Source organism: Phalacrocorax carbo, chromosome 3, assembly GCF_963921805.1.
Source record: "Phalacrocorax carbo chromosome 3, bPhaCar2.1, whole genome shotgun sequence".
NCBI lineage: Eukaryota > Metazoa > Chordata > Aves > Suliformes > Phalacrocoracidae > Phalacrocorax > Phalacrocorax carbo.
The window spans coordinates 104,981,165-105,007,221 of NC_087515.1; the positions used below are offsets into that span (position 1 = coordinate 104,981,165).

Below are 26,057 nucleotides of genomic sequence, written 5' to 3' on the forward strand. Positions count from 1 at the left end.
TTTGAATACATATATTTCACCTCCCAAAAAAAGAGATTTCCAGTATATTTAATTGGTCCTCAGTTCCTCAGAAACAGTAACTTTTTTTTCCTTCCATAGTTCTAATGTCTTTTTTTGTATGGAGGAGGAGAACTGCATACAATATTCAACATGGAAGTGAAATAAGTGTTTTTGTCATGTCAGAATAGTATTTTCTGGTTTGTTTGCTGTTCCTTTCCTAGCAATTCTTAACATTTTTGATAGCTTACAGTTTCATGGAATTGTCTTCAGTATGCCAGCGTTCTTGTTCCTGAGCAGTAACCGACAATTCAGAACCTATCATTGTACCTGAGAGCTCATAATATTTTTTTATTCCAGATTTATTCTTCTACAATTACTGATAATGAATTTCACTTGCTATTTCATCAGTTGTTTAGTTTGTGTCACACACTTTTGTGCAACAAATAACAGAAAGCTACTTCTTCATCCCCGTTCAGATTTGGTCTGCCTCTACCCCTGGAAATGTAAAATTGATTGTAAACCAACCAACATTTTTTTTCTGCATTCTGTAATAGAGTATTTAAGTATACAGTAAATATTAAAATTAAAGAACTTCTTTGTCATAGAATCATAGAATCATTAAGGTTGGAAAAGACCCTTAAGGTCATTGAGTCCAACTGCTAACCTATCACTGCCAAGTCCACCACTAAACCATATCCTCAAGCACCACATCTACCCTTCCTTTAAATACCTCCAGGGATGGAGACTCAACCACCTCTGTGGGCAGCCTGTTCCAATGTTTGACAACCCTTTCAGTGAAAAAGCTTTTCCTTATATCCAACCTAAACTTCCCCTGGCGCAGCTTGAGGCCATTTCCTCTGGTCCCATCGTTTGTTACTAGGGAGAAGAGTCCAACCCCTGCCTCACTACAACCTCCTTTCAGGTAGTTGTAGAGAGCGATAAGGTCTCCCCTCAGCCTCCTCTTCTCCAGGCTAAACAACTCCAATTCCCTCAGCCGCTCCTCATAAGACTTGTTCTCTACACCCTTCACCAGCTTCGTGGCCCTTGTTTGGACATGTTCCAGCACCTCGATGTCCTTGTAGTGAGGGGCCCAAAACTGCACACAGTACTCGAGGTGCGGCCTCAACAGTACCAAGTACAGGGGCACGATCACCTCCCTGCTCCTGCTGGCCACACTATTCCTGATAGAAACCAGGATGCCATTGGCCTTCTTGGCCACCTGAGCACACTGCTGGCTCATGTTCAGCTGGCTGTCAACCAACACCCCCAGGTTCTTTTCCTCCAGGCAGCTCTCCAGTCACTCCTCCCGAAGCCTGTAGTGTTGCATGGGGTTGTTTTGACCAAAGTGCAGGACCCAACACTTAATCACAGAATCACAGAATCACAGGTTGGAAGGGACCTCAGGGATCATCTAGTCCAAATTAGCCTTGTTAAATCTCATACTGTTGGCTCCGACCCAACGATCCAGCCTGTCAAGGTCCCTCTGTTGGGCCTTCCTGCCCTCCAGCAGATCGACACAGACACAAAGGAGGGAGATTCTCCCTGGCCCTCCTTTTGTTGCTGATGTATTTATAAAAACATTTTTTTTTTATTTTTAATGGTGGTGGCCAGTTTAAGTTCCAGCTGGGCCTTCACCTTTCTGATCTTTTCCCTGCATAACCTCACAACATCCGTGTAGTCCTCCTGAGTCACCTGCCCCTTCTTCCAAAGGCAGTAAGCTCTCCTTTCTTTCTTGAATTCCAGCCAAAGCTCCCTATTCAGCCAAGACGGTCTTCTCCCCCTCCTGCTTGACTTACAGCACATGGGGACGGCCTGCTCCTGTGCCTTTGAGACTTCCTTCTTTAATAACATCCAGCCTTTCCTGTCGAAAAGGATATTTCTCTTCTCAAATTATTTTATTACTTTCAAGAATTTTTATATTATAAGAGATGATATGATGCAATATAAATTAGTATTACCAACAAGCGATCTGTATGCTATGGATAGTGAACTGTTGGCTAAAATGGACTTCCTATAAAGAACCTTCATGTTGGTTTTCCATCTATCTGATTGTAAGCTCATGTTTATTTTTTAATATTGATAAAGAATGCAACAAGGTAGAAGCAACAAAAATTAATCTACTGGATATGATCTGTGGTGGTTTTGATGACAGCAAGGACAGAAAATTTCAGAGACATTTTGAGACACCTCTTAGAATGCTGCTGGGAGCTATATGACCTGTGAAGGAGGCCTTCTTTTTTTATAGTGGGAGACTGATAATAAATTGTACTGTAATATTTATTTGAAGAAATTTACTGGAATAATGGTAAAACTGTGATCATCTATAAGATTATAATGTAAGGCCACCCTGTTTTTAGCTTTAGGCCAACCTCATTTTAGCTTTAAAAGCCACTTTTGCAGTCCAATTATGTGCTACCTGAATTTTTTTTCTATTAGTTTTGATTTAACTCTTTCACTTTCAGTAGTTGTTCCCATGTTCCTTTGCAGGAATCAGATATATAATTCCATTCTTTTACTTATGTCCTCTTCTGCAATCCTGAGCATATCTCTCTCTCCATCCTTTTGTATAAGGGTTTCTCCATTTCTGTTTTTAAATTCCCATAATTTTTCAGCATCTTATTGAGATTAGCAATGAGTATTCCACATGCATTTCAAAGAAGGCTGAACTGGTTATTTATGAAAGCGGTAGCATGTAGCATGTCATCCTTCCTTGGGTGTTTGTACTGCCAGCTCTTTGTCTATTTTTAAAACAGTGTTCCCTATGGAACAGAAGAGATCTTCAATAATGTCTGGTTCTTCATCCTAAAATGAAACTATTGTTGTATAGTTCCGAAAGTTGATGTGTAATTTTACAGCTGGTTAATTTTTATAGACCACCATGGTTTCCAGTGAACCAAGAAAAAGCATACGTCAGAGGAATACAGTATTATTTTGGGATACCCAGCTGAATCCTCTATTCCATTTTAAGTTTCTTGTGCAAATCTTTTACAATTATAGTCTATAAATCTTTACAGGAGTGGTAAAACCATCGCTGATTCTGCTTTCTGTTTTTCGTATGCTGAAACCCTAGAGACCCAAGCTCCCTGTTCCTGCCATTGAGGAAGTACTTAAAGTTTTAAGTGTTTAATGTGTGAATTAATAGTGGCATTGAAGCCACAGTGCCCTGAAGACAGGGAAGAACAAGAGTATAGATAGAAGTAATATCTGTTTACCCCATTTGTAATTTCTCCATTAATAACTCATCTGCCTAACAAAAATTATGGACTTAAGAGAGATATTTTTCTTTATGTAACCTTACAATTGCAGACTTTGTCTTTGTATATGTTACTTCCCTTTCATTAAGTGGGATTTTAATGAAATTTTCTGGAACTGAAATTTGAATTCTACTAGTGAGATGGAAGATATAGGGTCATAATGTGTTACTGGTCAAAATAAGTTTCATGACTGAGATCAGTGGAAAGATCAGCTTAAAGCTTTATGGTATACAGTAAATAGCATAAGAGTTGGAATAATTAAAACACAGCATTTGTTATATCACAGTTTGTTCTATAAAACAGTATGTTTTCTTTCTCTCTTCTAAGTTTAAGAAAGTGTTATGTAAGGATCAGATTCCACTGTGTCAGGTATTATGACTGTTTAACACAGGGATGTATGAGGAATAAAGGAAATAAATTTATGAATTTTCTAGTAATTAAGACATAAATTTCTGTGGCCTTTCATATAAGAGTTTAGATGTTAAACTGAAAAGGTCCTGTCTGACACAGAAATAGACTTGCAAACTATTTCTTTTTTTTTTTTTGTAAATGTATACCTGTGTCAGCTCTCAGCTTCCCCTAACCTATCTTGACCATAGCTAGGATGATAATTATGAAACGTTGTCAAATTCGTTATTATAAGTTTTAAAGGTATTGACTTAATCTTTCTGATAGACCTTGAACTACTGAAGTTTATCTCTCTCTTCTTTGAAACAGTGGATTGTTATGTAACCGACGTGTTTAAAACACTTATTTAATTTAAACTGTATTTATACATCCGAATTATTAAAGTGTGAGGATATTATTAATACTCTACTGGTAAGAGTTGTATCTAGCTACAGATCTAGTGATTTTGATGATTCACTAATCACCTAAGCAAGAATATTGGACAGTGTGGATGAAAACATAATGGCACTAAGAATTTAATTTTAACTGTGTATTTGTAGTATAGTATTTGTAGTCTAGTAACAAGGTGAAAAAAGGTAAATCACTACCACAACTAATAAAGTTAAGACTACCTAATGTTATAATCAATGAATTATTTTATTATATATTTCAAATACCTGTGTCAAAGTAATGCAAAGCCTTTTCATCAAAAAGACTTCAATTGCAATGTGACACCTTTCAAGTAGTAGTCATGATACTTATTTAGATGCTTAATATCACTTTAGAATTACCCTATTCTTCCTTTGAATGAAAACACATAATCAGAAAAGTCTTTGATTAAATTCAGAGGGATATGATCTTCTCGTCAGAAATCTAATCTTGTCATTCCCCCAACATTAAAGAGAAAATATTCCCTGAAACGGAGTAAATATTACTCGTTTACAAACAAGATGAAAAGTCTCTTTCCCCAGGCTACTGAAAGAGAGTACATGAAAGGCAGAAACAATTGAATAAGATCAATGTTAATATTTTTGGTAATCAGAGGAAGCTGATGTTTAAATTTGAGCTTGAGAGCTTATTTGCAAACTTCATGAAGTTCACACAGCTCTAAGGACTCAGATCAAAAGAAGTCCAACATTGAGTGAGTACACAGAATAATCCTAAAGGAATAGGCTTTTTATTGCCACACTTTAAATAGGTTAGCATAGCTTTTATTTTCATGTTTGTAATTTTAAGAACCTTTTCTGTCCCATAGGATTTCTCTAAGAGCTCATTATGGCTCCAAATGACTTGGTCAGAAGAACATTCTCTTTTTAGCCTCTTTGCAATATATGAAGCAGAATAGTTGTTGCATGTGTTAAAGTAATAGTCACAATGCACTTCAACTGAATTTAGACATTTAAAAAGTTAGTTATCTGATCAAATCAGTGGAAGTTGGATAGGTACCAGAAAAGACAATAAAATAAAAAGCTGTGTTAAATCCCAGAGAACAGAAAAATGTTGGGAAACATTGCATGCCTGTTCTACTCTAGCTGTAGATATAAACAAGTAGTATTCTTTATGTATAAATACAAAACTGTGGATTTGGCATTCTCTGTCTTCCCTAAGTTTTGATCTGTCATTTTAATATATGTGATGGAAAGCTAGTATTGCAGTAAAATGAAATGTACAGACAGTCTTGCATCTGACTTATTCTGCTTTGTTCTGTCACTCCCTTATGATTTCCTGAATACTAAGAAAGTGAATATTTAATATTGTGTTCTGCTGTTGGCAGAATTTTTACATGGATTTATATTTTACAATTCTTCTATTAAAAAATTAAAAATTCAGACATTATAACTGGGACCGTTACTAAAAGTTTATATCCTTTTATGGGGAAGGGAAGTTTTGTCATCTTAAGCACTACAGAACTGCAACTGGTGTATGTATGAGAAATGCATTCAACTAAGACACAGCTTTTAATGGGTTTGGTGCTTTCCACATATTTTTGAAGGAAATTGTCTAATTAATGCATTAATTAATTGTAATAAAAAAAAGAGAGATTTTTAACTGAAAATGTGTATGGAAAGTTAAAGTATCTAAGTTGGGTATTCTTTTTGATTTTGTGGTGTGAAAACAAGTCTTTGCCTTACTGTAAAAATAACCGGTAGAATATTAATTGTTCTAAAATTGTAGTATTGATAGTAACACCTGTAATGTAATATGAATAAGAACGATATGATATACCTGTTATAGTGAATCTTCATACCAGGAAATTTATGTGAAACTTGAAGGCAGAAGTGAACACTATCCATCAAAATTAAATAGATGCTTTCAGCCAATCTGAATAATTTGGTTTTGACTAGAGTACATTTTCTGTTAAGGAGAGATAGTCTTCACCTCAAGGGTTGTGAAGATGTAGATTTCTAGATCTGGATGGAATTTCTCAAGCTTTTTATTGTCAAAATCCAAATAAGACATTGTTGTGGTTTAGCCCCAGCTGGCAGCTGAGCCCCACACAGCTGCTTGCTCACCCCCCCACTAGCAGACTGGGGGAGACAATTGGAAAGGTAAAAGTGAGAAAGCTCATGGGTTGAGATAAGAACAGTCCAATAATTAAAATAAAACAATAACAGTAACAACAACAATAATAAAGTAATGAAAAAGAAAATAACGAGAGAGAGACAAAACCCCAGGGTGGGGGTGGGGGGGAAGGGGGAACGAACAACCAAAACATACCACACGTGATGCAGCAGTACTGAATTTTTTGTATGTTGAACAAACAAGAATAAACCCTGAAAGCAGAGACAGAAATAAAGTTAATAAATTTCATTCTGAGTTATTTGGCTTTTCAGTGTAAAATAGTTTGATTTTAAAACTCCTAATATATTTTAAGCAGGAACTTAAAATTAATCTTTAAAATATTTTTATGAGACAGATTTATTAAACCTTTATTTTTCCAAAGAATAAATACATTTAAAAAAACTGTTTGACCTGAAATTAGTTTCTTTATTATTAACTGCTTGTTTGTGCTTTCAAATCAGATATTTAAAAATCCAAATTATATCTCCACCCCAAGTAAAACTGGGCATTCTTGCATGAAGGGTGATATCTCACGAATGCTGAAGGAGCTGGCAGATGTTCTTGCCAAGACACTCTCCATCATTGAAATGTCACGGAGGACAGGAGAGGTGCCTGAGGACTGGAGGGTAGCCAATGTCACTCCAATCCTCAAAAAGGGCAAGAAGGAGGTCCCAGGAAACTATAGGCCAGTCAGCCTCACCTCCATCCCCGGAAAGGTGATGGAGCAGTTCATCCTGGAGGTCATCTCCAGGCATGTAGAGAAAAAGGTTATCAGAAGTAGTCAACATGGATTCACCAAGGGAAGATCATGCTTGACCAACATGATAGCCTTCTATGATGGCGTGACTGGCTGGGAGAGCAGTGGATGTTGTTACCTCGACAGCAGCAAGGCTTTTGACAATGTCTCCCATAACATCTTCATAGACAAGCTAAGGAAGTGTGGGTTGGATGAATGGACAGTAAGGTGGATAGAGAACTGGCTGAACAAAGCTCAGAGTGATCAATGGGACAGAGTCTTGTTGGAGGCCTGTAAATAGTAGTGTTCCCCAGGGTCTGTGCTGGGTCCAGTCCTGTTCAATATATTCATCAATGACCTGGATGATGGGATAGAGTGTAACCTCAACAAGTTTGCTGATGATACCAAGCTGGGAGGAGTGGCTGATACACCAGAAGGCTGTGCTGCCATCTAACAAGACTCAGACAGGCTGGAGAGCTGGGCTGAGGGGAACTTGATGAAATTCAACAAGAGCAAGTGTAAGGTCCTGCACCTGGGGAGGAACAACCCCATGCACCAGTACAGGCTGGGGACTGAACTACTGGAAAGCGTCTCTGTCGAGAAGGACCTGGGAGTGCTGGTGGACAGCAAGGTAACCATGAGGCAGCAATGTGCCCTTGTGGCCAAGAAGGCCAACGATATCCTGGGCTGCATAAAAAGGAGTGTAGCCAGCAGGTCGAGGGAAGTTATCCTCTCCCTCTACTCCACCCTGGTGAAACTGCATTTGGAGTACTGTGTCCAGCTCTGGGCCCCCCAGTTTAAGAAGGATGTGGAACTTCTTGAGCAAGTCCAGCGGAGAGCTACAAAAACAGTCAGGGGGCTGGAACATATCTTATGAGGAAAGGCTGAGAGACTTGGGTTTGTTTAGCCTGGAGAAGACTGAGGGGGGATCTCATCAATACTTATAAGTATCTGAAAGGTGGGTGTCAAGAGGATGGGACTGTGCTCTTTTCAGTGATACCCAATGACAGGCCAAGGGGCAATGGACACAAGTCAGAACACAGGAAGTTCCACCTCAATGTGAGAAAAAACTTATTTCCTGTGAGGGTGCCAGAGCAGTGGCACAGGCTGCCCAGGGAGGGTGTGGAGTCTCCTTCCCTGGATATATTCAAAACCCACCTGGACACGTTCCTGTGCCCCCTGCTCTGGGTGTGCCTGCTCAAGCAGGGGGGTTGGACAAGATGATCTCCAGAGGTCCCTTCCAACCCCTGCCATTTTGTGATTCTGTGATTAAGAAGCGTACAGTATTCACTTAGTCTTTAAAGTCTATCCTGCATCCTTGCTTTCCTCAGCAAGAGCTTGGTTCTGACTAAACACATACTGTACCATTTTCCTACAAAAATGGAATTTTCAATTTGCCAGAATGCTTAATACACAGAAATTTCCATTAACAGTTTTGGTTCACTGATCCATAACTGTCTCCTAGGACTTGGTGTATCTCCTGAGAGTTAGAAAGCATCCTGATCTATCCTTGTGCTGGTTTTGGCTGAGAAGGGGTTAATTCTCCTCACTGTGGGGGGGCGGCTGCCTTTCCAGCTTCCCGCGCTCTGCCGCGTGGCGGGGGGGCTGGGAGGGGCGGGGCCGTGGTGGGGGCGGCTGACCCCGACTGGCCAATGGCAGGTTCATTCCATACCACGTGACACCGTGACCGGTATGTGAAGGGGGGGCAGTTGCGGCTCGGGAGCGGCGTGGCGCTGGGTCGGTGGGTGGGGAGCGGCTGTGGCGTGCGCGGTTTGTTTCGGCGGTTCGTTCCCCCTTCCCCTCCCTTCCCCCCTCCCCCGGGGCTTTGCGCCTCTCGTTGTTCTCCTTTACATTGCATTTCTGTTGTTGTTTCTTTTAATTTTAATTATTAAACTGTTCTTATCCCAACCCACGAGCGTTACCCTTCTGATTCTCTCCCCCATCTACTGGTGGGGGAGTGAGCGAGCAGCTGTGTGGGGCTGAGCTGCCGGCTAAACCACGACAGTCCTCAATTTCAGTAAATTCATTAATTAAAGATACTTTGATATTTCCTTTGTAGACCATGGAAAGAAACACTTGTTGATTTCATTTAAGGGATAAATCTCCAACGATGCTTCTGCAGAAGCTTGCAGATAGCTTACCTCCTGACACTCTGCCTGTAGACAGTATTGCCCTGATCTTTGAGACACAGCAGTTTTTTTGGAAAAGAGTGTTTATGATCATTCTCACATGCTGGATTAGATATAGCTCTGCTATCAGTGGAGGAGACAAACTTTTAGTATGCGATTCAAATGTGGTTCTGTTTTTCTATGGTTCCCCACATTTTCATGTAGAATGTGGAGCTGTGGGTAGCTGGGAACACAGAGGTTTCCAGTGCTCCCCTGTGGCAGTAGGAATCAATGTCTCAGTAGGAGAGGCAAGTGAAACTATATTAAAGCACTTGTAAATACATATAAATGTGAATCCCTATTTGTAAATATTGTTTATGATATTGCTTTACTGATGTTTTATTATATTTATGTACTGGACTTTTTGGAAGATATTTTCATTCATTTGTTCCATTCTAGTGTTCTGGTAAGACAAATTATTTAAGTAAAACAACTGACTCTGGATCTGCTTTGAATTCATAGATGGAATAGTTAGTCCTAATTTCCTCTTCAAAGTTTGGTTTTAAGATTACCAGGAAAAAAACTGTAAACCTCTTTTTATCTTAATGAATGACCTGTTCTTTTGTGAAATGTGTGGCATACCTTTCTGAAGATAATTGTCAACAATCTGTTCACAACTACTTTAAGGGAGTAAGCATGGTAGATTGACTTCACATATCATAATAATAATGCCATCATGCATCTTAAAATTTCTGTTGGAGTTATCATGTGAAGTTCTACACTTCTGCCAAGATTTAACGTTAGTAGATTTAACAGTATTTGACAGCAGGCATATTTAATGGTGTTAAATTATATTAATAGTATTAAAATATTAGTATTAATAGTATTAAAATATATTAATATGTTAAATACTATTCAGTGAGTTTAATTTTCTTGTTATCCTGAATGTTTCAGATTTCATACCTTAGACTAAACTGGGAAACATTTAAATAACAAGAATTTTATCACTAATTTAATTCAAATTCGATTTACATCATTTTACTATAGATGTAGCATCAGTTTATAGAACCAGAAGTACATTGTTTTTATTTTTGCAGCTCAAATGAAAATTAATAGAAAAATTGTTTTAAATTTATTTGCAAATAAATGAAGCCTTCATTTTTGATGGACAGACAAGTTTACACCGATTTGTAAGATGATTCAATATTTGTATCACTAGCAATTAATGTTTACAGTTCCTTGCCTATATTCTTGTTATTCATAAATTTCATAAGACTTGAAGGGTTTTTATATTCTTATCTTGTATATGTACATTCAATATCTACAAATTAAATAATTTAAATAGCAGATCTCCTAGAGAATACCTAGGAAGTATAATCCAAAATGTTAATCTCTTTACAGTGTAGCTGAATGCAGCTGGCAAAAATGTGGCTCTAATTTGAAGTATGAGATTAAGAAATAATTCCTCAATTTTTTAAAATTCTATTTTAATACTTAAAATGAAGTTTATTGACACTATCAGTAATTTATGCACTTTTAATGATATTGCTAATAGCCTTATAAATGGAATTGCAGATGAGAGAGTTAAGATAGATTCTTCATTACTAGTAGAATCTACAGATAGTATGTCTCCATGGTTAGAATGGAGACTATCTATGGCTTCATAATTTTATATTCAAATATGCTGTAATTCAGTTGTAGCCATGCAGTTAAAGATGAGTATTTTGTTATCTTCAGCAGTGCAGATGTGTAAGATATTAAATTGTGAAAAGATTTTAGATCCTAAATTACCTTAAAGGCAATTTTATAGCATTTACTTCTAGTTCACTTTCAGCTGTAAATATTAGTTTAAGACATAATGCCAAGTTTTTTGAAAGCACTTCTGATACTGGCATATAAATTGTTTGCAAATATATTTTCCTTATTATTGTGTTTGAATTTTTTGATATTCAGAAATTGAGAAAGGAGGTTGTGGAGACCCTGGAATTCCATCATATGGAAAAAGGACTGGCAGCAGTTTTCTGCATGGAGACACGCTTACCTTTGAATGTCAAGCAGCTTTTGAACTGGTGGGAGAGAGAACAATTACATGTCAACAAAACAACCAGTGGTCTGGCAACAAACCCAGCTGTGTTTGTAAGAATTTTTTTTCTTTATATTATTTTTCTGACCTTAGCCTTGTGCTATTCTTAGAGTTTGTGACTAGCCAGCAGGAAAACATTTCAAAAGACCTTGAAGACTTTTTCAGTCAAGTTTTTTTGTTGTTGTTGGCTGAATAGTAGCTCATTTATGGGGAACATCACGTAAGACTGTTTTAAAATTGTTCAATTAAATATAAAACGAGGGGAAAGAACATTTAACACTCTTAATGTAAATGTGTTTTGAATTAGACTCTAAATGAGTAAATCCTAATAGCAAGTAAGTGTTCAAAAGTACTGTGGCACATACACATTGATTCTGGCAGTGCAAAGCAGTGTGCAGATCCATGTAAGACAAGACTGGAGTTCTTTTCTGATATCTTAATAAAGCATGAAATGAATATAACAAATGTAAGGATAACCACCACAGAAAAAGGGTAGGTAAGATCATCAGCTGTGGAATTTGTTTTAAAAGTTAATATATGTTTGTAGGTAAGCTTATGATGGATTTAGAGAGGATTTCTTTTACTTTTCTTTTTTTCTTCTTCTATGGTAAAATCTTTCTCACACAAAGGTAAATTAGGCACTTCAGTTCTCCAGACCATATTACCTTTTCCTAGAATGAGTCATATAACTCAGCACTGGATTTTCAAAACAACCTTAGTGAGGTGTCCACATCTCCTTGGACATATATGTATTTTGCAGCTGTGTTGGTACAGGACTTACCAAGCTCAGTAAGCTTGCTCTGGAGTAGAAGTCTTTATATGCCCATGCAATGCTGAAATGTGTCTAAGCGTGTGAGGCCTGGGCACAGAGAGAGTGGGGCTGCAATTCCCTTTGAAGACAAATTGCGTTTCTTCATGGTGCTGTACTAAAAAGTGTTGATACATTAGTTTCTCTTGGCAATAGTGTGGAATATTTTACTGCGCTCCAGTGTTTGAAGTGCACATGTCCTGTGAAGGATAATGGAACTTACAACATCTATTTAGAAACACTGAAATCAGTTTGACACAGTTGAAGAGCTGAGCAATGGTTAGCCATTGCATTAATTAATAAGCAGTGAGGCTTCCTCTTTCTGAATGTACTGTACTTCTCACTAAAGTTCCAGCCACAAGCTCATGATTCTGAAATCAGTTAGGAATTGTCCTGATGAAAATTGGCCCAAAGGAGTGAAAAAGAAGAGCTATGAATCATTTTTGCTTAATTACCCTGTGCTATTGAAGGGAAACTAGGGGTAAAATAAGTTTGTGCTATATAGTCTTAGAATGAATTTGTGTACTGGAGACAAAACTGGCCCTTGTGCTTGTTTTTTTGGATTGCTAAATACATTTGTATGCATATTCCTTTTAGAAAAAATTCACACTTAAATTTGGAGGTTTCATTTTCATTTCAGAACAAACCTGCCAATTTTTCCAAATTTTGACACGTCAGGCATTAGTTTTGGTTTCTTTGACATTCTCTACATGCTTCTAATCTCTTGCAAGCCCTGGTGCAGTCACTTAGCCTCACTTGGGGAAATGAAAACATGCAATGCTGATATGCTACATTGGAGAAATGTTCTGCCAGTCTTAAACATTTCCAGGTTGCATGTGTAGTAGTCTTGACATCCAGGCTTCAAAAGCATCCTTTTCTACAAGAATAAAAAATATATAGACAAGCGTTTAAGATGTTAATGGATAGTATTTTGACAATCTATTGTTGTTTTCTTCAGTCTCATGTTTCTTCAACTTTACCACACCGTCTGGAATTATTCTTTCTCCAAATTATCCTGAGGAGTATGGGAACAATATGAACTGTGTTTGGTTAATTATCTCAGAACCAGGAAGCAGAATCCATCTGATTTTCAACGACTTTGATGTAGAACCTCAGTTTGACTACCTTACAGTGAAAGATGATGGGATTTCAGATTTACCACCTCTTGGCACTTTTTCTGGCAATGAGGTCCCTTCTCAGTTGGCTAGCAGTGGGCATATAGTAAGACTTGAATTTCAGTCAGATCACTCTACCACTGGAAGAGGATTTAATATCACTTACACAAGTAAGAACCTCTGCTTTTTATGCCTAGTCTTAAAATCAAGCTATCTTTCTTCATAATACTGAAAAATAGAATGTTTTTATTTATAATACAGAAGTAAATTATAATGCTTATATAATTACACTGCTTTCAGCTGCCTTCCTGATATTCATTAGCTTATCTACATCTTTATAAATTATTTTAATTGTGATAATTCTGAGGCATTCCCTTCATTATTTAAGGGCCTTTTTGGTTGACACTACAGAAATGCAGAGCATGTAACTAGGACCCAGATCTTCAGGTCAAACCATCCAGTGCAAGTGATTTAATATAATTCTCAATGGAACCAGCAGGAATAAGTTCACAAAGGTGTTAAACTTGGATCCCAAATATGGAGATGTTCACCTGAAAAGTATAGAAGTATAAAAAGCAACTAGAATATAATTAAAAACAGTTATGGGTACTATTTGCTTTTGCAGTCTTCCAGTTAGATGGTGTGATATTGATGAATATAGACCCCTAAGAATACAGATACTCATAATAGTTAACCTCTGTGGTTTTTCTAGTGTCTGAGAACATAGCTTCATGCAGAAGTCCTGTAGGAGTGCACTAATTTAAGAATCATTCTTCTCTTTAGCCACGGCCTCTTTAAGAATTTTAAGAATATAATATCTTTGAGAATGTAGTTCTCAAATGTACAAAGTTTAGTTGCAAGTACAAAACAGTATTACATTTGCCATAGGTTGCTAACTCTCCTAGAAGTTTTATTAATCATTCAAAGACATAACTTATATGGAAATTATCTTTTTAGTTGAAGAAATTATCCTCTAAGGTTAGCAGTTAGTTGACAATAAAGTAACCTTTGTCACATCTTGAGCTGTTCTTATCTTGTGTCAATTAAGATAATAAATTAACAGTGTTTGTTCAGGGCCAAGGTGTATCCTTGCATTGTTTAGAATGATACCCCACATAAAACTGGAATTCATGGATTGCAACCCTTTTTAAATCTCAGAAGCCTAAATTGTTCCTCTGGTTTCAGAGAAAGGGATAATTATTGCCCTTTGAAAAGTGGCAGGAAGAGAAAAGGGAGATAGCTCAATGAAGACTGTAGAGATTAATAGATTTACCAGAAAATGTGAGGCCTGAATTCTAGGTCTGCTTCTGCCTGAGATTATTCAGATCCCTTTTTCCATACGCTGTTCTACCAAAGTAAAGACAGACCATAATAAGGACAGTCTTTATTTATTTAAAGCTGGAGAATTATGCAGTCAGGAATGTAATACTCATGGCTCAAACTCCCTGAGAGTCCCAATCACCTAGGTATTATGCATAAGAGTTTTCCCACACTTTTCTTATTTGAGTAGGTGTTAAGGCGTGCATCTGGCTCAGCAGTTATGTGCTAGAATTGCCTAAGAGCACATATGCCTCCATAGGGGGAAACAGACGACAAATGGGAGTGCCCCTGATTTATGAATCCTTTGTGTTCATTGGAAATGCTTAGTTTAAGTTCAGCCAATGTAGTAGTACTTCTGGACTTCCTGTGTGTTGCAGGGAAAAAGTGCTCCACCCAGGTTTAAATCAAATCAGGATCAAAGCAATTTATTGATTTATTAATGAAACATAACTAACAATCAGTGAACTGTAGGTTCAGGATCAATATCAACATTTTAACAGATAAACCACAATGTTAGACACCTACAAAATCTTAGAATCACAGAATCATAGAATATCTGGAGTTGGAAGACACCCATAAGGTCATCGAGTCCAACGCCCTGCTCCTCACAAGACTACCTAAAACTAAACCCTGACTAAAAGCATCATCCAGACACTCCTCAAAGTCTGACAGGCTTGGTGCCATGACATACTTGGTGCCTCCTTGCGTTGCCTGCTTTATCTTACCTCATAAGTTTGTAAGATATCTTTCCAGTCTAACCCATCCTTATTCTGCCCTGACAAGATTTACATACACACCTTACCCTCACAGAACATATGGGTTACAAGCACTCTCCCCTTTTCCTTGAAGTGGGTTCCCATACTTGCACACACCTCCTGAGAGGCCTGGAGGCTCTCTAGTTTTACCTGCACTAACACTGCTGCTCTCTGCAACTCACTGCTCCACATAGTTGTGAGAACGCCCCCCATGAGGTCACACATGCACACCAAGATGTGGGTCCCTGTGGGTTGCACCCTGTGTTGTCACCCCACTAGATGGAGGCAGACTGCTCTCAGCATCCCGCTAGGAGGTTGCTCTGTCTGGCCCAGGCAGTGGCCATAGTTTTTCAACAGTAGTCTGTATTTCTGCAGGATTAGCTGCAATGTGAAACCATACTTCTCATTATGCTAGATGCAAACAGCTGGATTTTGTCCAGAGGGAAATTTCAGCAAAGTGTTCTTGTATATTTAAACCATACATAACTAAAAAGCTTCAGAATTTGAGCTATGTTGCATCTGTGTGAATGTCATTGGATTTAATGTTGACTTTTTATGAAGGGGTTTTCTACACTTTCAATTGAATTGTAATCTTATTACTTATCAAAGGTTATTCCCCCCTCCAGAAAAAAAAACAAAACAGACACAAAGTTTAAAGGGGTGATTGTTCTTACTACTGTTGTTGTTACTATTATTACTACTATGTTTTTATCAGCCTTTGGTCAGAATGAGTGCCATGATCCAGGCATTCCTATAAATGGGAGGCGTTTTGGAGACAGATTCCTTCTGGGAAGTTCTGTTTCCTTTCACTGTGATGATGGCTTTGTGAAGACCCAAGGCTCTGAATCCATAACATGTATTATGCAAGACGGAAATGTAGTATGGAGCTCTACTGTCCCACGTTGTGAAGGTAAGGGCACAATCTTTTCTTTGCACCTGAAGTTTGAATAATGAAACTATTTAAATTTATCTTGCTTTTTACATTTTACACATAAATAAGACTGCTTAGCTGAAGTTATTCATTTGTCTTATTTTAACACTCTTCCAGTCAAATGAGAGAGCAATAACAAAAACAAGATAGCTTGCTTTTATATTCTTGGAATAAATTAGCATTCTAAAAATCTGGTTGATATTCTCTTCAAGTTCTGATTGTCACCAGCATTACTCAGTTGTGAGTTATAGCTGTTATAACAGTTTTGGCTGTAGCATACTGAACAACATAATTATCCACCACATGGAAAAATAAAGTAAAGTTTCTATTTAAAAGTCCTTTTTAAAAATTTGCACGTTTAGTTTTCTCAGAATGAAATGATACCTGAATTTCTGTATGTAACATATTAACCTGCAGTACTTTTTTTCTTGAGAAATATATTGAAAATCAGAGCTATGTTTAATATTCATTATATTCCCCCAAAAAATTAAAATTGTTTTTGCTTGTTCTTGCCTAGGTGAATAAACAAACTAAGATGAGCTATACTTAGGATTAATCTCTCTTTGGTAGGAAGTACAGTAAAAAAAAAAATAGTAGTAGGCTGGTTCCTCGATGTTTAATATTAATGGGTCCTAAGGCAAGACATATGAATGTATTTAATAAATTACTATGTGTGTCTTTTAAAAGTAATATTCAAAAACTTGTGCATCTTTTATTAAACAATAGATATATAGTCAGACACTCAAATGATTTTTTAAGAAGCTAATCTGAACCTTCTAATTGGTGTAAATCTCACACCTTCATTAATTTCAGTGTCATTGCAGTACCTTAAGGATCTAAATCATATAATTTTTATGGGTTTTGTTATTTAGGCAATTTGACAACTCAGTTTTCATAAGGCTATGATTTTTTATAAATGCTTAGAGATACTGGAAAAAACATGTTGGCAGCCTTGTAGAAGTAGTGTATGTGAACCTAGATGTTGTACTAGCAGGATTTCTTATCCTGATTAAGCCATGTAATGAGTTATGCAGTGGAGCAGGTTTTTTTGCCAAGAGCAAAACCAGACGACTCCAAAGCAGGGCATAGGGTGAGATTCTTCATCAAAAGATGTTTTCTCATTTTGAAACTCTATACACAGTTGATAAAGTATTCAGTGTAATCCTTGTCTAATTTTATTTCCACAAATTTTATTTCCACAAATGCATAAAGGGCTCAAGCTGAACACTTTGAGAAAAAAATGATAAACAAATACATAAATGACTTAGAAAATACATAAGTACTGCTGAGTTATCCTTTCTTTGAACCTTGCAGGATGTTTACCTAGTTTTTAATGAGAGAAGCATTAAACTAGTAGACACTTTTTTTTAGATTTTGCCTATTGTTTTAGTATAGAAGGAACTATATTTCTTAAGTTACATTCAGGATGTATTCCTTTCTGATGTAGATTCTCCTTCTAGTTGATAATTGAAGGAGTTTCTGTGTTTGGGTTACAGTATGGACTAAGCATCCTTGCAAGTTAGTTTAGAGATAATTTAGTTTGCTTCTAGTTGTCTGAAATTTCTGAGCACCTTTTTTTTGTTGTTGTTGCTATGCTCTGTGTCTCTCTAAAATTTACAATCTCTATAAGCAACTCCTGAAAAACATGGTGATGTGTTATAAAGTGGTGAGGATCAACAGTCTTCTGGTTATTCGTGGTTTTAATATGACAACATTTAATTTAGAAAAACACCATGGAATACATTTCATTCTTCATTAACTATACACATGTAATTGTCTGGCCAGTCACTTTGCCCTAGAGAGAATTTGGTGCATATGGTTTGTGCTTTGTGGGATGCTGGAAAAACTTCCCAGAGACATGTGCAAGTCATAAACTAAATCAAATAGCCTCTCCGAGTTAAATTTTTTTTTGGTTAAAAACATTGAATCAAAACTAGGAATATTAATTTACTACTCACAGATTCATGTCACTATTCATTTCCATATGGTGTAATAGGTTTGCTTGTCACTACTTAGAGGAACAGAAGAAAAGTGACAAGATTTCCTGCACTGCAATGTGGATTTTGCTGATAATGGTACGACTGACTACTTGAGGGTAATAGAAATGATATTAAGATAAATTTACCTGACCTTGAAAGACCTCCTGTTTTAGACTGCTCCATAGCCTTTGCTAAAAAGTAACATCCCAAAGCCCTGTGCTATGACAGCTTAAGGTTTTAAGGCACTCATGTTTCCCAAATTTTGTTCAGTCATTTCTGCTGCTGTTTAATCCTGCACCAAAGTCTTCTGATCCTGCTCTGAAAAATGTTCCCTGTCTCGCTGTTACTTTATAGCCTTGTTGCAATACTTTTTTTTCCCTTTTATGAAGGAGGATCAAGTTACAGAATGTTTAAACATATTTGACATACTGGAATGGGCCTGATGGGATGCACCAGAGTGCTGAGGAAGCCAGCCAATGACACTGCAAGGCCACCCTCAGTCATCTCGGGAAGGTCATTTAACTCAGGGAGGTTCCTGAGGACTGGAAGAAAGGAGGATTCAAGGAACTACAGGTCTCACCTTGACTGCTGGTAAAGGGGATGCAGCAGTATTCCTGGAAACCATTTCCAAACAATGAAGAACATGATGGTGACTGGGAGCAGTCAGCATGGATTTATGAAGGGGAAATCATGCCTGACCGACATCAATAGTCTTCTGGAATGAGATGACTGGCCTGATGGATGAGGGGAGAGTAATGGATATTTTTTATCTCAGTTTTAGTAAGGTGTTTGACACTATCATATAAGATTCTCATAGACAAACTGATGAAGTATAGGCTAGAGAAGTGAACAGTGATGTGGACTGAAAACTGACTAAACTGTTGGGCTGATAGGGTTGTGGCCAGTGGCACAAAGTCCAGCTGGAGGCTAGTCCACAGTGGTGTACCCCAGGGGTCAATACTGGGTCCAGTCTTTTTTAAAATCTTCAGTAATTATCTGAATCCTGGGAGAGAGTGCACTCTTAGCAAGTCTGCAGATGATGTAAAACTGGAAAGAGTGGCTGATACACCATATGCTTGTGCTGTTATTCAGAGGGACATTGACAGGCCACAGAATTGGGCTGAGAGGAAATGACATGTCCTTCCCCTCTGTTCAGCATTGGTGAAGCTACATCAGGAGCACTGTGTGAGGTCCTGGGATCCTCAGTACAATAGAGATGTGGACATACTGCATTGAGTCTAGTGAAGGTTCACAATGATCATTAAGACCTTGGACCATGTGTCATACAAGAAGAGGCTGAGAGAACTGGGGTTGTCTAGACTGTAGAAGAAAAGGCGTGGGGCTCTGGAGGGATCTTATCAAGTGTACAAATACCTGATGGGGCAGTGTGAAGAAGATGGAGCCAGACTCTTCTCAGTGGTCTCCGGCAACAGGACAAGAGGCAATGGACACAAACTGAAATACAAGAAAATCTATTTAAAAATAAGAAAAATCTTCCACTGTCAGAGTGATCCAAAACTGGAACAGATTGCCTAGAGAAACTGTGGAGTGTCTGCCTTTGGAGGGAGGGAATGATCCTGACTGGTCATGGTCCTATGCGATCTACTTTAATGAGCAAGGGATAGACCAGATGATTTCCAGAGGTCTCTTCCAACTTCAACTGTTCTATGATTCAATGGAATATTTACAACAATCAGTTCCACTGAGATGAATGATTACTTGAAAAGGTATTAGATGGCATGGTACAACGACAATAATTAAATTACTTGGAATGATTTATCTGATATCATACTAGAACTAAAAAATGATGATACAGTATTTCTTCATGAGATAATGTGCTTTTCAACAGAAGGAAGGCTGGCAGAATCAAGTGTCACGCCCTGTGTATTAAGATATATAGAGAGTAATAAGCTATGGTAAGATACATTGCAGGACTTACGATTCTGAGGAAGACAAAGTGTTCATAAAATAATGCAGAAAATTTAGTTGTGTTGTATATTAAACTTATTTTTCTATGGTTTTAATTCATTTTTTTGTTATTTGAATATATAATATTGTATTAGAAATACTGTATATGATACAAGTATACATGCTTTTTTCTTTCAGCACCATGTGGTGGACATTTGACAGCATCAAGTGGTGTCATCTTACCTCCAGGGTGGCCAGGATATTATAAGGACTCACTTAATTGTGAATGGGTGATTGAAGCGAGACCAGGACATTCCATTAAGATCACTTTTGACAGGTGAGAATCATGAAGTCAAACAACAAGTAATGTATGAGCACAAATATTTGTTTTAACATTGAAGAAGAAAAATATTCTTTAAGAAACCAAAACAGAAAAAGTAATTGCAATGCAACTCTCAAAATACTATTCCTCAAGCAGAAAATAAAAGTCTAAAATTGTATTTACATTGTCTTTATTTATGTTTTTAAAAATTTGCATTCTATGTCCACCTCCTAGCACATGAATAGGGATATCTTTTGGACTGAAAATTGACACATGCATAGAAGATTTTTGTGAACACTATTAGAGACAGGAAACAATGTAGGGGAGAAGATTAAAATAGGATGTATATTTAGTTTACCATATACTTTTTCTAGTACTGTATTGTTTTCTTATTATAAATGTGAAGGAGAGAAGGACCAATACCAGAGGAAAATGGGGACTGTTTAAATAGTTTTCATAAAATTATCATGTTACTCCTTACAACAACAAAATATTGTTTGCTTTCATTGCATCCAGTAGGAAGTTCCAGAATTTTAAGTTGCTGATTTTTTTTTCATTAAAGACTTAAATATCAGCTTAAAACGAATATATTATTTGCTGGCTTAAAAAATTAATCATCAGAAGCCTGAGGTTCAGGGATATCTCCCCAAATGCAGTGAAAGAAAACAGTCATATTAATTGTAAGATGGAGCATTTTAATTTTATAAAAGGAAATGCACTGCCTGAATTTGCAGATGTTTGGATGACTGACTATGACCTTAACAGTATGACCACTATATTTCTGAGGAAATTAATGGGAAACATAGGCTCCTGTGACATACGGTCCAGTTTAAGAACTAAATTTACTGAACTTCAGACAGATGCACACACATATTCCATTAACAGATTTCTAGAGCTTTGTGTACAAATTGAACTGCAATGACATTAAAGAAAAACTTGGAGTTTACCTTGATACAAAATTAGATATTCTGATCACATTTCATTTCTAAAGTACAGGCAGTCAATTAATCTATTCCAACTTTATATCAGCGTTATTAAAAGGATTGTATCTCCCTTCTTTAAATGTTTCAATTACAAAACAATATTACCATTAAGCACACTGATTTTGGTAGATGGAGAAGAAATCTTTCCTTGCTTTCTTTGGAGGCTTATGAAGCTTTTCTGGCAAGTTTAGAAAATTTTGCAGCTTTATGACTTCACATTACAAAGTTCATTAAAATTGTTATACTTTGGGAAGTTAATGGTAGTATAATACTCTCCCTTTTGCAAATCAAGTTATTTTCTTTTGTTAACATGAAGGCTTTGCTACCCAGATTAAAAATTGAATTGAAAACCTTTCTATTACTTAAAAGAAACTAACTCTGCTGTCTGATATAATGTTAGCAAATTATGAATCAGTAAGCACTATCAAATTAAAAAGCTCAATTAATTTTGACAATTGACAAGTACAATATTTTGTCAAGTATTTTGTCTGGTTTGGGGAAAATAGAACCCTTTTATACTTTGCTATATGACTTGCCATCACAAATACAGCTGCCAGAATGAACCTTTACATGAATGTGTTATTCATAATGTAAATTATCTCACTCTTGAGCTAATGAAGCTTTAACATTGCTAGACAAATGTGCCTTACCAGAGTACTTAGAAACTTTCCAGAAATAGCAGCAAATGACTGAGTAAGTGTATGAACATTTTATATTGAAACATTGCATTTCAGATCATGACTAATGCCTGGACGGGTAACAAAAAAGTATGATCTGATTGATTCAAGCCATAAAGAAAGGGGCTAGAAGGGTGACTGCTGACTGGAAGATTTTTGGTACTTTCAATATTGATGGCAGCTCATTGGATAGTATATGAAACAAACATACCTAGCTATATATGATGAATAGTATAACAGCATTATTGAAATCTTTTTCACATACTTTGTGAACATTTGGAAAATATCCTACCTTTTACTAAGATAAGTATGCTAATAAACATTAAAATAAAACAAAACCCCCAAAAGTAACTCTTAATTAAGTACTTTCAGTAAGGGTGCAACACTTCCAATGATAAATTATCTTGATTTATCATTTCAGTGGCAGTGCAAAGATTGCAAAAAAACCCCAACCCAAAAACCAACCCCCTCTCAAACCCTCAAAACCAAAGTGAGCTAGAAATAAATGAATAGAATTAAATAAATAGAAATAAATTAATAGAATCATAGAATACCAGGTTGGAAGGGACCTCAAGGATCATTTTGCCTTTCTTGGCAAAATCATTGTCTGAAAAAGATGGGTTGGCACCCTGCCCAGCATTTTAAAAATGTCCTACTTTGGGAAATCTACCAGTTCCCTGGGGAGATTATTCCAATGGCTGATTCTTCTCATTGTGAAAGATTTTCCTCTTGTGTCCAGCCGGAATCTCCCCATTACCACTTGTCTTGTACTCCTTGTGAAACAGGAGTCTCCATCTTCTTTGTAGCCACCCTTCAAATACTGGATCATGCTGATAAGATCTCCCCTAAGCCTTCTTTTCTCAAGGCTGAACAGATCCAATCCTCTCAGCCTTTCCCCATTTGGCAGGGTTCCCAGTCCTTTGATCATCTTGGTGGCCCTTCGCTGGACTCCCTCCAGCCTGTCCACATCCTTTTTGTGTAGCGAGGATCAAAACTGAACACAGAACTCCAGGTGTGGCCTGACAAGTGCTGAGTAGAGTGGGATAATGAGTTCTTCACCTCTGCTGGTGATGCCCTTTTGATGCAACCCAGCATCCTGTTGGCCTTCTTGGCTGCAGCAGCACACTGTTCACTCGTATTGAGCCTGTTGTCCACCAGCACCCCCAGGTCCCTTTCCACAGAGCTGCTCCCCAGAAGGGTAGATCCCAGTCTGTACTGCACTCCCAGATTATGTTTTCCCAGGTGCATGACCTTACACTTCTCCTTGTTGAACTTTGTAAGGTTCTTGCTGGCCCACTCTTCCAGCCTATCCAGATTTTCCTGCAGGGTATTTCTGCCTTCCAAAGTGTGCACTTCCCCCCTCAACTTGGTGTCATCAGCAAACTTCATCAGGCTACACTTGATGCTGTTATCCAGATCGCTTATGAAGATATTAAACAGCCTTGGGCCCAGTATCGATCCCTGTGTGACCCCATTGTGACATGTTGCTGGTTTGAAAAGGAGCCATTTACCATCTCACTCTGGGTGCGGCCCGTCAGCCAGTTCCCCACCCACTGCACAGACCACTTGTCTAGACAATAACGCATCATTTTCTCTAGGAGGAGACTGTGGGGCACCGTATCAAAAGCCTTGGAGGAATCCAGGTAGACAATGACCACCGCTCACCCCACATCATCTGAGCAGATTACTTTGTCATAGAAGGCCACCAGGTTTGCCAAGCACAATTTGCCCTTAGTGAATCCATGCTGGCTTTTCCCAGTCATGTGCTTCATTTGACTTGTTATAGCCCCCCAGGAGGATCCATTCTATAACTTTCCCGGGGACTGAAATAAGACTGATGGGCATATAATTTTCTGGTGTCTCCTTTAAGACTTTCTTGTAGAAGGGGGTGACATTAGCTGTCTTCTGGGATGTCCTTCCATCTCCACAACTTCTCAAAGATCGTGTAGAGTGGCCTTGCAACGATGTCAGCCAGCTCTCCTAACATCCTTGCGTGGCAATATGTCAGGGCACATCAATCTGTAGAGTTCAGGCCCCTGTAATATTTCACATACCAACTCCTCCTTCACCGATGGTGGGTCTGTGTTTGCATCACCCTGAATTTTTGTTTCCAAGGCCTGGGGCCCAACAGTAGTGGTAAACAAAGGGGTGAAGAAAGTGTTGAGAATCTCTGCCTTTTCAGCATTGTTTGTAACTACTTCACCTGTCCTGTTTAACAGTGGGCCAATACTTTCCTTGTAAGTTTGAGATGAGCAAAAACCTCCTGGGAATAAACATCATTGTAATGGGTAACAATTCCTGTAGGAGTTATTTTAAGTCTTCTGTCTCCAGCAAGGGTTTTCAACCTGCTGCTATCAAAGAATCATAGAATTGTTTAGGTTGGAAAAGACCTTTAAGATCATCAGGTCCAACCATTCACCTAGCACTGTCAAGTCCACCACTAAGCCATGTCCCTAAGCACAACATCTACACATCTTGCCTCCAGGGATGGTGACTCAACCACTTCCCTGGGCAGCCTGTTCCAATGCTTGACAACCCTTTTGGTGAAGAATTTTTTTCTTAATATCCAATCTAAACCTCCCCTGGCGCAGCTTGAGGCCATTTCCTCTTGTTCTGTCACTTGTTACTTGGGAAAAGGGGCCAACAGCCCCCCCCCTACAACCTCCTTTCAGGTAGTTGTAGAGAGCAATAAGGTCTCCCCTCAGCCTCCTTTCCTCCAGGCTAAACAACCCCAGTTCCCTCAGCTGCTCCACATAGGACTTGTGCTCCAGACCCTTCACCAACTTCGTTGCCGTTTGGATATGCTCCAGCACGTCAATGTCTGTCTTGGCAGAAAAGACCATCCAAGCCATGAACAGCCAGTTTCTCCAGGAGAATGCTGTGGGAAATGGTGTCAAAGGCTTTACTAAGGTCCAGGTAGACAACATCCGCAGCCTTTCCCTCATCCACTAAGCAGGTCACCTTGTTACAGAAGGAGATCAATATGATCAGGAGTATGATGAGGAGATCATACTACTCTGCTAAGCATACTGCAATTGCTGGCTGAGAGCACTTTATTCCTAATTAGTTTCCCTCACAAACATAACTGTCAAAATAATTGAACTATTGAATCTTGAGTCCATTCATTATGAGTACAAATAAAGTTTTTAAACCAGCCTAGCACTATCTGTCTGTTTTCCTCATTCTGCTGCAGGATAAATCAATGTTTAACCTGAAATTAAGGAAAGGTACTGAAAAACTGTCAAGTACTTTAGTGATGCCCTCTGTGACTGTCTATTCTGGTAAATTAAACAGAATCAGAGAACCTTCCCAGACACAAGAACTCATGTATTTCTGCAGTTAGATTGTTGAAATAGTCTCTTGAGCTTGCCAGCTAGTGTTCTCCCAAATAATTATCAAGTATGATCAGCAGTTAGTGTGGGCAAGCAACCATTCATAACAGGATATTTGAATAATATCTCCCTCTTTAAGAGGCTAAAGGATGTATTTAATAGTATGGATGTAGGTCATTCCATGCTAGCTGTCTTCACTGCCAGAGGCTCGTCCTGACAATACTTAATGTATTAGCAGACTGCAAGCCCTGTGTTCCACTGTCAGTGTGGATAGATAGCAGTGAAAGCAATCATCTGGGTTTTAGCCAACATATCCAAATAGAGTAGGTTGCTGGGTTAAAAGCACTGTAGATCTAGAGAGTTTTCTGTGTGAAGAGAAAGGAACAATGTGAAGGGCCTGTCAGTTTTCATGCGGCCGTTAGCTCTGATAGTTAAGCAAATGAATACTTTCTGATTTCTGAATGTGCTTTGTTTTCAGGGATTCATAAGAGAAGAACTATAGAGACTACTAAATACTCACTGTTACTGATACTGATGTGTCTGTGAGCATGATTTTACATGAACAATGCTAACTGGTCTGTAAAACGTATTGTTCTGGCTGGGGAACTTGTTCATTCTGTCATCGTTACCTAACAAAGTATAAAGTTTATTTACACTTTGAAGGAATGTCCCATGTATTTCCCCTTTTCTAAATGTTTAATAATTTGCAGTTTTCTTTAATTACAAGAACAGAGTTTCTTATCTCAGACCCACTAAACATGTGTCCCATATTGGCAAGACAGCTTAAGGGCATTCGC

The 26,057-nt window shown here is 38.0% G+C and overlaps 1 protein-coding gene across 1 annotated transcript in view; it reads left to right on the top strand.

The window, feature by feature from the left end:
* Positions 1 to 26,057, top strand: part of CSMD1 (CUB and Sushi multiple domains 1) — a 1,235,979-nt gene that overhangs the window by 899,599 nt on the left and 310,323 nt on the right. Inside the window, exons 13-16 of the mRNA XM_064447944.1 lie at positions 11,001 to 11,183; positions 12,897 to 13,223; positions 15,844 to 16,038; positions 20,145 to 20,283. Of these exons, the coding sequence (XP_064304014.1) occupies positions 11,001 to 11,183; positions 12,897 to 13,223; positions 15,844 to 16,038; positions 20,145 to 20,283 (844 nt within the window). The remainder of the gene's footprint in view (positions 1 to 11,000; positions 11,184 to 12,896; positions 13,224 to 15,843; positions 16,039 to 20,144; positions 20,284 to 26,057) is intronic.